At 47.0% G+C, this 11,040-nt stretch overlaps 1 protein-coding gene across 1 annotated transcript; it reads right to left on the bottom strand.

The window, feature by feature from the left end:
• Positions 1-62: 62 nt before the first annotated feature.
• Positions 63-9,320, bottom strand: NUP85 (nucleoporin 85). The gene is made up of 18 exons (XM_072351743.1): positions 9,185-9,320; positions 8,746-9,068; positions 8,584-8,654; positions 8,087-8,130; positions 7,595-7,664; positions 6,545-6,666; positions 5,932-6,066; positions 5,229-5,351; positions 4,857-4,988; positions 4,369-4,475; positions 4,016-4,099; positions 3,403-3,468; positions 2,872-3,023; positions 2,665-2,782; positions 2,213-2,313; positions 1,754-1,905; positions 829-915; positions 63-293 (listed from the first exon to the last, which is right to left on the bottom strand). Exons 1-18 carry the CDS (start codon positions 9,215-9,217, stop codon positions 192-194), a joined length of 2,022 nt encoding a protein of 673 aa, XP_072207844.1. The 5' UTR covers positions 9,218-9,320; the 3' UTR covers positions 63-191.
• Positions 9,321-11,040: the final 1,720 nt, after the last annotated feature.

Genomic DNA, 11,040 nt, shown 5'->3' with positions numbered 1-11,040 from the left:
GTCAGAAGGGGAGGATGGCCAGACCGAGTAGCAGCAAGCAACCCCAGGAGAAACTGTACCATTTTTAAAGTTCTTTTTTCTGAAAGACAAGATCACGTCAAGCAATATGCAAAACAAGACCTTTATTCTTAGAAAACCAGTCATGTTTATGTACAATAACCCACAGAGAGTAAAATCACACGTTACTGTCTTCAAGATCCTTCCAGTGTGCCTTCCTTGACAATGACTCGTGCAAGATTTCGTGCAAGGGCAAGTCTCAGCATTTCCACTTTCATGGTCTCAACATCATCATCCTAAAAGCACAGTTTGGGTTAGATCAGTGCCTGCAGTAACGAGCTGCTTTTCCTTCTGGGTTTTGAAAAATAAATACGCAGGTCATTAAGAGTGAAAATATGTTTACCTGTCATTGGGATCTCCACAAAATGGGTAAAGCTACATTTCTTAAGTTGCCTACAGACAGAATTACCAAACCTTCCTCTTTCTCTTGCATGTGTAGCAAATGTCTCTCTGTTCTGTGTCTAGAATAACCTGAGCTGTTGTGTGACAACATCTCAGCTTTTCATTGTCCATATAATTTCTAACATTTATCTTGGAAAAGCATCTAATCCACATCAACAGAACACTCAGGAATGGAAGCACTGCGTTATTTTTGTGTATGCTTAATTATCCTATGCTGATGCCTCAGTTTGCTGGCCAAAAGTACCAGCCTCAGGAACTCAGGCTCTCCCTTGTTTCTGCCCCATCTACGAACAGGTTTAATGTTCAGTTCCTTGACTGTCCCACAACCCCACTGATTTATCACCCAGTTGTCATCAAAACAGGAGGTACCTGGAACTTCTGCTTATCCAGCTTCCCTGCTGTCAGATCTTCCAGGCATCGCATCAATTCGTACGTCTGCTCTGCTGAAAATATGACCTGTGGAAATGGAAGTATTTTCATGAAAATGACTACACTGAACATCATACAGCCTGAGAATACAACTTAATTGAGAAGAAAGAGAATGCATTCATGCTCCCATAGACTGGTTCTGACCTTTCATTCACAGGACAGTTCAGGGCAGAAGGGGTCAGTACTGGGGTCAGCATTAGGGCCTGTAGCAGAAACGCTAAGTCACAGCTTGAAGCAGTGATGAAGCACCTGATGGGAAGGCAGGGCCAATCCAGGAGGACTCAGCTGCATGCAATGCTCTGAGTGATGAACGGGTGGAGCCAAGATCCACCCCTTCCCAGCCCTCATTTAAGGTCTGGCAGCAAAAGTGAGGGCATCTCTCTGAGTCCTCTGCATACCTGAGTATGAACCTTCATTTCTGTGTTTGTAGCTGCTGCGTTTGGGTATGTCCTCACCTGCTACTCTGCTATCACTGCCGTGCTTTCCATTGCGTTACAGGGCACATCCTGTTTAATATCTTTTCTGATCCTCTGGGTGAGGGGATCGAGTGCACCTTCACTAAGTCCACAGATGATACCAAGGTGGGAGGAAGTGTCAGTCTGCCTGAGGGTATGAAGGCCCTACAGCAGGACCTGGACAGGCTGCTGCTTTCTAAAAGCAATGATGATCTTACTCTAAGTTATTTGTCATCCTGATTCCCCTCTGCCCTCAATAAGACACTAGGAGTACTATGCAATTCTTGATCTACTATGAACAGTCCTACCCTGGGGACATTAAGTGTAGAGAGTGACTGCTTTGAGATAACTTCTCAGGAAGAAAAGAATGGATGTGGGGTGTCTTTGTCCTGTTTGACCAGCATCCTCACCTCTTTCTGCTCCAGCAGGGGAAGGGCATCTGTCAGCAGGGTCATCCAGAAGGAGCAAGGGGCGATGTGAGCAGTCATCAGCATCAGAAGTAGCCTGGCAGCTTCAGAAAACCGCTTCTCCCCATACAGACGGTGGAATTCACGGTACTTCCCTACACGTGGGTGTTGGAAGGGTAAAAGGCATTAAAAAGGCATTAGGGTTTGTCGGAACAGCACCAGCTGGGATTAATGGGTGTTAAGGAGTCAGTTTGCTCTCATGAAGCAAAAGATATGAAAAGATGTGGGTCCCTTCCAGCTCAGGATATTCTATGTTCTTTTTTTTTTCCTGATACCTCAGATTGAGAGGTGTGAAAGGCTTTGCTGTTTAAATGGAAAAGGGGATCTTTGTTAGGAGATAAACTGTGTCGGGGTAGCTGCATTATAAGTAACAGAACAACCTGAAAATTAGGTGCTTCTCACCAAGAAATGTCAGCCGGTCACTAAGCAGCATGGATGGTCCCAAATTGTCAATGAGGTCTAGGTCAGAAAAGCATCCCCTTTCACAGTAGTCCTTAAGGAATCTATGGAGAAAGTAAACGCAGCAAAGGCTTACAGGGAGGCTGATCTTTATGTTTCTTTGTATCTACTCATCCCTTTGTGGGCACGTTTAGCATACAGCTGAATTTCATCTTCAAATCTGTTTAATCTGTAGATCTCCTGGAGCACAGTGGTGTAGGAAAAAAGCAGCCAGGTTATTGCAGGTGACAAGAACCAGGGATGTCATTCTGTAGCCCAGAAGCAGACACCTGGTCTGAGGGAAAGATGACCTTACTTTGTCTGCAGTGGGACCTTCCCAGGACGGCTGCCTTCTTCCCACTCCTACCAGCCCCCTACAGCGAAAGTCACCTGAGAGCTTCTGACCATAGACTCACCTATCTGATATTAGCGTAGCAAAAGCTGCATCCTTGGCTCTGATGCTCCAAGACAGGGCAGAGCCCAAGCGATTATTTCGCAGAGCTTTCATGGCCATGATTTTGCAGATGCTTCGGACTTTGGAGAAAACACAGGAGAAAAGGGAAAAAAATCAACTTCAGTAGTTTCAGTTGTCACTATAAAACAGTGAAATTTAAGGTAGTCACCTTGTTCGTGCATCTGTCTCTGCTCACAGATCCTCAGCACTTTGAGGGCCTTCTGTTCTGTGTTAAGGGGTATCCGCTCAATATGAAGTTCCAAATAGACCCTGCCATATTCTGGACAGTGGTCAAAGTAATCCACCCCCAGCTGCCACAGACTGAGGGGATGGGGGGAGGAAAAAGTCAAGAACTTCAAATCTTAAACATAACAGGAAAGAAAAGTAGCATTAAATGAGTCTGCATTAATAATAACTGATTCTGATTAACACAGTTTTTGGACCTGAGATGGTTTTTACTTTCTACCATCTGTCTATTACACAACTTTGGAATACCTGCATCCCAAAAATGCAGCGTACCAGAACTGTCACAGAGGCAGGAGCCATTCTGTCCTGGTTTACACACCCGACGGGTTTTAATCGAATGCTCAAATTCTAACCCTGGATTAAGTTTTGCTTTTTCATTTTATTATTATGCTTTTTTTCTTTTCCTGTCCTGCTATGGAGTCTGGGGGGGGAAACAAAGACAAAAGATCGCTACCTGTGATGGGAGAAGAGTCCTGAGGCGTACTCTAGTAACAGAAACTCACGCATGTTTGAACCAAAGCTGGGGAGGGAATGAAGAAAGAAAAGAAACAGGCATTACTATCTGTACCTCATCAGGAAAACATCCTTATTGGATTTCAGAAGCACCTGCAGGATGTTTTCTGCTGGGTTATCTTGATACAATAATTTTATTAAGCCTAAGCTTGCATTTAGCAAATAAAGCAGTCATTATGTTACAAGAAACTGAAACATCAGGTGAATGCAAATAGCAGAATTGCTCATACTTAAGTTTGTTGAAAACTTATGTATGGAGACTCTTTGGAGATGAGTTTCTCATTATTTCCAAATAATGATAAACATTTGAGCCGTTGATAATACTTCAGCTAAAAATATATTTAAACCCTAACGTGCTGCTGAAGTGCTGTTGAATTGCCTGTCAAATTAATCAGGACAGCAACTGCTTCTGAAGAGTGTCTGGTCTGACGCAGCTCCTTTGTGTTCCATCTTCTGTAAATGCCCAAGGTGCTCCTTTTTCACCAAAACTGATGTGCTGTTTCACTCATTCTTACTTCTGAGTGACTGAATAATCGGTGCAAATCAATACTTACTAGAGATTGTGAGACTGCAGGAGCTTACAGTGATCCAGAAGGTCAGTCAGATGAGCCACAAACCACCAGTTGCTCAAAGCAATGCTGTATTTGAAACAAGCAAAACAAAGACGATGCTTAGCTTATCACTGCCATGGAACGCGTGAGGTTGTGCACATAGAGGCTATATTACAGGGTAGCGCCTGGCTGCAGTGTCCCAGGACTAATGGAATACTTCTAGCTGCTACTCGCTTTGCGTATTCTTGCTACGTTCTTTGAAGGGATGTTCAGGTGGCTGCACCCGTATCCTCAACCCCAAATGCTGTTGGGAGCAATACAACAGAGCTAGAGAAACAAAAACTCAAGGACTCAACCTGCACTCCTTGATCACTTGGTGAAGCTCAAATTCAAAGGCTGCCATTAAAATTGTGTCTAGAGGCTCAGGGCTGCTTTCTTCACCCAGGAACAAGTCCATGCTGGACTGGAATAAGATTAAAAGACACAGTTAAAAAACAGTTGCGATAGAAGGAAAATGATTAGTTTTGATACAGTATCCTCATTTACACTGTTTTATGGGAGTGTGCATCACAGAGACTGAACCATCCAAGAAGCAACATCGTAGCATTAGGGAAATGGGAAAAACAATTTGAGGACCAAAACGTGTGACACTAGACACTAAAGAGACCATGTCCTCAACCACTGTTTGTTCTGTATCAGCCTCTCAGAGCATTTAAAAACTCTAGGAAGTGTTCTGGGCGCGCAGTTTCTGTGAGACATCGGCCTCCCAAAGCTTTCCTGAAGTACCGGAATCTTCCTGTGCATTAATTAAACTGGAGAACATAACGATAATCGTATTTCTTGCCTGTGCGTAGAACCGCAGCTCCATTGGCTTCACAGTTGGATGCGAATACAGGAGTCGAGTAACCAGAAAGTGGTACCAGGTAGTCATGAGTTCCTTCCTTTCTAGTATGGCATTCTCATCGCCCAGCAGGATCTAACGGGAACAAAAACAGAAAACTCAGCAGCGCACACAGCTGCACCTCACCTTGTTAAAGGCACTACTCCTATTTTGTAAAGTTTACAGTTTAATGAAGAGCTGGGACAGGAGAACAATCTGCAGAGCTGATCTAATGAACAGATGATTTAACATGTTAAAGTAACTTATGTCTACGCGTGGCTTCTGAAGTACACAACAATCCTTGTCCAGTTTCCTTCCTTCTCAACCAAGACACACCTTGCAGATGGATTCCATGTGGGAATTGGAAGCAAAGGTTCCATCCTGTAGATAACGTTGACATTCTTCGTGCCAGTGCTGCCATTTCAGCTCCATCTCAGTCAGTGTTTGGGTGTTACCAAGCTGAATGGAATAAGAGGCGTAAAAGAAACACCAAGTCAGAACAGGTATTTGGTCTGAACTCACACTTATCCATGCTAAAAAGGCAAGGAGGCTGCTGTCAGCTTTTTCCTTGTTCTCCAGTTGCATTTGAAGTGTTTTGTTTTGTGTATCTAAATAAAGGAAAAGGACTCCCAGACAACCAGTGAAAGATGCAGCTGCAATTTGTCCTCCACAAGGAGATCACTGCAACAGAAGAAAACCTGCAGGTAAGGTCTTCTAAGACTTCCCTGTAAGGTCTCAGAGGAACAGTTTCAGGTAACCCAGCAATGTATCTTGCTACACAAACATCCCTTCTGATTATGTTTCTTTACCACCTAACAGATTTTCGGCTGTGTACTTGGGTCTCTTGGGTAACTGAGACAAGTATCTTTACTGTAAAGGATTACAACAGATGTTTTAATGGTCAGCAGCCTGTGATGTTACAGGAGCCAAAGCACAGGTGAAACAGACTGGACTAGTTCTGTTATCACTCTTATCTCCTCTTAATGGAACTAAAGGAAAAAAAAAATCAATGGAGAAAACAAATCTGCTTTGTACATACACTGGGCACAGGCATCTTCTTCATCAAGTCATCCAGGATTTTGTACATGTTCATCGATGCGGGATTTGCAATGGCTTCCTTGGAGAGCAAGTGACGTGCTTCATCCATTCGGCCTTGTAGTACAAAGATATCCACCTGCAGAAAGCACGTCTGTGAGCACCAAGCTGTGCAAGGCTACCACGCACCCGGGTGGAATATCAGGAGAATCTTCAAGAAAGTCACGTAGAGTTACAAGATTTCAACGTTAGGCCCTGCTAATCTGAATATACAGCCTCTGTGAATCATGAAGTTGAAAGGTGGCTGAGTCACCATCCCTGGATGTGTTTAAAAACCATTTGGATGTGGTGCTCAGGAACATGACTTAGCGGAGGGTTGGTAGGTAGGTAGGGTAGCATGGTTAGGTGCTGGTTGGACTTGATGACCCTTCGGGTCTTTTCCAACCTGAGTGATTCTATGACCTTGACAAAGCTTCATCTTAAAACTATACAGACAGAAGCAGCGTCTCAGGTACCGGTTTTTGAGATGTACTACAGTGCTGAGAAGGGAAGAGGAATACAAGGCACGTAGGCACGACTTCTTTTCATCTAAGAACGTTACAGGGGGCCATACTCACCACGTTCCAGAAGAGCTTGTGTTTTGATGGATTTTCACTGCTCAGAACTTCACGGACCATGTTGTCTACATCACAGATGTGAAGCTGAACCCAGTCAAGGAGACGAAGCAGGAGAGGACCAGCTTTACACAGAGAAGGTATCATTGTTAGTCCCCAAACTGTCCCCAGGCAGTTACTTTATATGCTTCTAACCTTAATGGTCTGGCAATCATGAGATGAGATTTACTAAGCAATTTCCATCTGCCACATTCAAACTACAAAGGCACAGAGTTCCCCAGGTAGCCAAGCTGCAGGAGCACGAGGCTCCACATGACAAGTTTTAGACAGAGCAGAAGAAAACCTAAACATGTTACTTGAAGAAATAAAATTCATTCACATCATAAATGTTGAAATGCCAAAACATCCTTAAACGTTTTTGTTTAATTTACCATTCTAACGCTATCACGTGATGAAAAGTACAGTAATAATAGTAATGTGGCAAATGCAGCAGCCATGGAAACAGAAATGGAGGAAAAAAAGCCTTTGGAAAGCCTCAGGTACGCAGGAATCTCCACAGAGATCCCCTTGTCTTAAAGTAGGTCTGGGAAGGGGCTGGGTCCTGGCTCCATCCCTTCTGGTCACTCAGTGCATTGCGTTGCACACAACTGACCTCCCCGGGGTTGGCCCTGCCTTCCCACCAGGGGCTCCATCACTGCTCCAAGCCACGACTCAGCATTGCCACCACAACCATCACCTCATTAACTAAATATGAGGATGAAATCTGCTGGTAAGCTTAAATAATCTATGATTTATGAATCCCTCTTTTCAGTTATCTCTTTATTGAGCTTCTGTGAGAAATAAGGCCGTGCAAAGTAGAATGCATCTTGATATAATTTAATACAACAAACGCAATTTTCTGAGGCAGAAGAGGTATTAGAGTTTAGTGCTGCTTCTCATACTCTCCACAGTAAGGATTAAAATGCAGCACCATGCGCACTATCTACACTTTGAACAACTATTAGGCAAACGAGACCACCTTCAGTTTTAACATCAGAACTGTTCGCTGCTCACCTGGTGCTGCTTCAACAAACAGAATCTCACACAGGTTCCAGATCAGCTCCATGGCAGAGAGAATAGAAACCTGCCAAAGAGCAGAGCGGTGTTTCAGGCTCATAACTGTTCCCGTTATTTAGTTTTAACCACACAGCTGAACGCGCTGCCCACAGCCATCGGTTTTTGTGGACAAGAAACATCGAATTGATGTTCCAGAGACACAAATCAAAAGGCAGAAACAGGCCGTAACTTCTCTACACACACCACTTTAGAAAATATCGGCTGTTTGTGTATTGAAATGCAACAGTAATCGCTCCTCGGGCACGCAGAGCAGCACAGAAAGTGTTACTTTAAGCGTTTTTAGTCTCCTGAGAGTCAGAGAGCACAGAAAGAGCAAAAGGCCAATTAAGCAACATCAGTGCAGTTTGTACAACAAAACTACAGCCAGTGCTGGTCTTCAGGGCTTTACTAACCAGTATTTGTGCAACTACGTGGATGTGACTGCATTACCTGAACGCTGTACTGGCTGTGCAGGGCAGAGTCCCGGGCTGAAACTGAGTGAAAAACACACCGAGTCAAGAAGCATGTATTTACAAGTTTCACACAACTTTCTGAGCTCATTATGCAGTCCCTGACCACTCGCTGGCCCCAATCGTGTACACAGCTGATAAAGCTAAGCTAAGCTTTCAGGACTCTGTATAAATCTGGTACATTTACAGGACGAGGATGTTAAGACAGAGCGAGTTCTCTCGCTGCTTCAGGGGAGCAAGCTGTTAATTTTGACTCGTTTTTCTGTGAAACTACAACTCATGACATGAAAAGACAACAAGTCTTCCCAAAATCAGCCACGAGACGATGAACCAACATGGAAATCTCAGTGATGGAAAATGGAATCCTGCTAATTACTGGAGTTTGTACATGCCGTTTTTCAGTAGCTACAACAACTTCCAAGTGAAATCTTATTCTTATAATCACAAATAGCATCTACTGCAGCGCAACAGACTTACTCGCAGCCTGGTGCATGTCCTCCATGCAGGCTCTTATGACCGAGCGGTAGTTTTTGCTCACTTGGACTAATCTGCCAAAGACAAACAGGGATCATTTACTGAGCGCTCCTGCTTCAGCCACGGTCCCTTTTCTGTGCATCCCGCGTTCCCGGCCCCGCTCACTGCGCGTTCCTCGCCCTGCCGGCTCGCTCCTCCTCGCAGCGCTGCAGCCCGACGAAGATGCCGTGGGATTCGTTGAAGAGCTTCCGCAGCGTCTCCATGTAGATGTCCTGATCCCTGCGGACCACGAAGACGCAGGACGGGCCCGGCGCTCCGTCCCCGCCGCCCGCAGCGCCGCCACCCGCCGTGTCCGGACCCGCGCTGCCTCCCGGCGCCCCGCGCCGCTCCCCACCTCTCCGGCCGAAGAGCGTCTCGCACAGCAGCATCTCGGCGGGGCCCCACTCGAAGCACAGCTGCGTCCGGGCCGGGTCGGCGCCCGGCACCACCTGCGGGAAGGGAGAGGAGAGCGGGGGGCAGAAGGTAAGGGAAGGGAACGGAAGGGGACGGGCGGTCCGGCCCAGCCCGGCCCAGCCCGGCCCGTAGCAGCGGCCCCGGCCCTGACCGTCAGCGGCGGCTCCGTCTCGGGCTCCTCCATGGCCACGCCGCTCTCCCGCCGAGCTGAGGCCCCGCGCGGCTGCCCGCCCCGCTGCCTGCGGCCACCCGCGGAGCTCCGCGGCGTTTCCCCTCAGCCCGCAGCCAACGAGGTGCAGCCAACGAGGTGCAGCCAACGAGGTGCAGCCAACGAGGCGCAGCCCGCGTCCTCCTCCACTTCGTCCCCTCGGTACCGCTGAGGCTCCGCCACTTTGGGGCAGGCGCGGCCGATCGCCCCGGAAGCAGCGCCGGCATTGAAGGCCCCGGCGGGCCGGGAGGAGGGGAGGCCGGGCCGCTCTAGTGCCGGAGGGGGGCGGTGGGGAAGCGGCGGGATCGGAGCCGTGTCCGCCTGTCTCGCCGCTAGTGTTAATGAAGAGCAAAATCTGAATAAGCCACTCGCCCCTTCATTGTTCAGGCTGAGAAGGTGCTGTAGGTTGACTGGTTTAGCAATAGGAATCCAGTATATTAGTGCAAGGGCCAGATATGAGTTTAGCCAAAGCAATCAATGAGTGCTAATTCCAACACTTTCAGCTTCGCTTGGTGAGTGAACAGCCTTGTTTTCTCTTAATTCTGCTTCACAGGAATAGTGGACTCCTTGTCTCACCGGGGGCAAGGACGTGTGCCCCACGTTGCCACACAGCTGGTCTGGAAGTTGCTCATTCTGGCCTCACAAGCAATAGAATTTTGCAGATTAGGGAAGAACAGCTGGAGGTCGGACAGGGGTCTGTGATGGAGCTAATGGTGGGAAAGGGGGGATAAAGTAAGTGGGCGTGCGACCACTAAATGCAACTGTGCACGCACAAAGGAGCATCAACGTAAAGTAATGAGTTACTGGGAAGAATGAAATGTATGTCTTAACTGGTTCAGTGTCGAACCCGAACTCTGAGAGCACCCGTGTTTGTTCGGTCGCCCTGTGGTGTGGTGAGGAATAAAGGAACGCTGCTTTCTAGCACCACCTTGGAGTCAGGGCGTTTTCTTCCTGGAGCTGGAGTGACAATGTGGATGACAAAGGCAGCCTTAGCCGCACTCTCTTACTTATGGCTCTAGTAACTACTGTCTCGCCATCTGTGCATTGAACTAATTGTGAGGCAGTAAAGTTTTGAAGGCCTGGAGTTGCTTTTGTAGGTTGTGCTTCCTGGTGTGCACTGGCACACACGCTCTGCCTGGCCATTTTATCTTAAAAACGTTCATCTCTTGAAGGTTTGGTGTGAAAGGGACGTGGGTTGGATGCCCGAGTTCCCTGCCCTCTTCAGAAAAGAGTGGAGAATGAAGCGTAAGTGCTGTGCAGGATTGAGATAAGTCAGATTTCGTTATAAAGCTGCTGTTCAGGAGTAAAACGAGGCACAGAAACATTTGAGAAACGTGGGATTATTTTTTCCCCAGAGATGGAATTTCTATGGAATTTTAGCTGTGGCACTTCCCCGTTCACAGCTCCTCAAACTCTGCCTTAAGAAGGAGGAGCTCAGGGAGAAATAAAGCTTTGCCTTTGCCCCCCTCTACCGCAGCCCGGGCTCTGCAGGAACCGGCCTTTTGTGGTTCCCAGTGGGGCATCCCCCCACCGCTCGCTCTGGGTGCTGCTGTGCAGCCAGTTGTCTTTGCATTTTGAGCACTGTCTATTGGTAGCTCAACTGGATCTCCTGCATAACGAGAGTTTCCTCTTGTTCTGTAAACAGAAAAGCCGTACAAATACAGGGTGTCGAAACCTGTGATTAGGGAGCAGTGATTGGTGGCAAGAGCAATGGTGCTACAGCTTAAACATCTTCCGGCTTTTCCAAGCAGATTCCACTTTGCAGCTGTAGAGAAATCCCATGTTTTCATAAAATCCAG

Source organism: Excalfactoria chinensis, chromosome 17 (genome assembly GCF_039878825.1).
Source record: "Excalfactoria chinensis isolate bCotChi1 chromosome 17, bCotChi1.hap2, whole genome shotgun sequence".
Lineage (NCBI taxonomy): Eukaryota > Metazoa > Chordata > Aves > Galliformes > Phasianidae > Excalfactoria > Excalfactoria chinensis.
The sequence above is the reverse complement of the archived record's forward strand: the minus strand, read 5'-3'. Positions and strand labels throughout refer to the sequence as shown.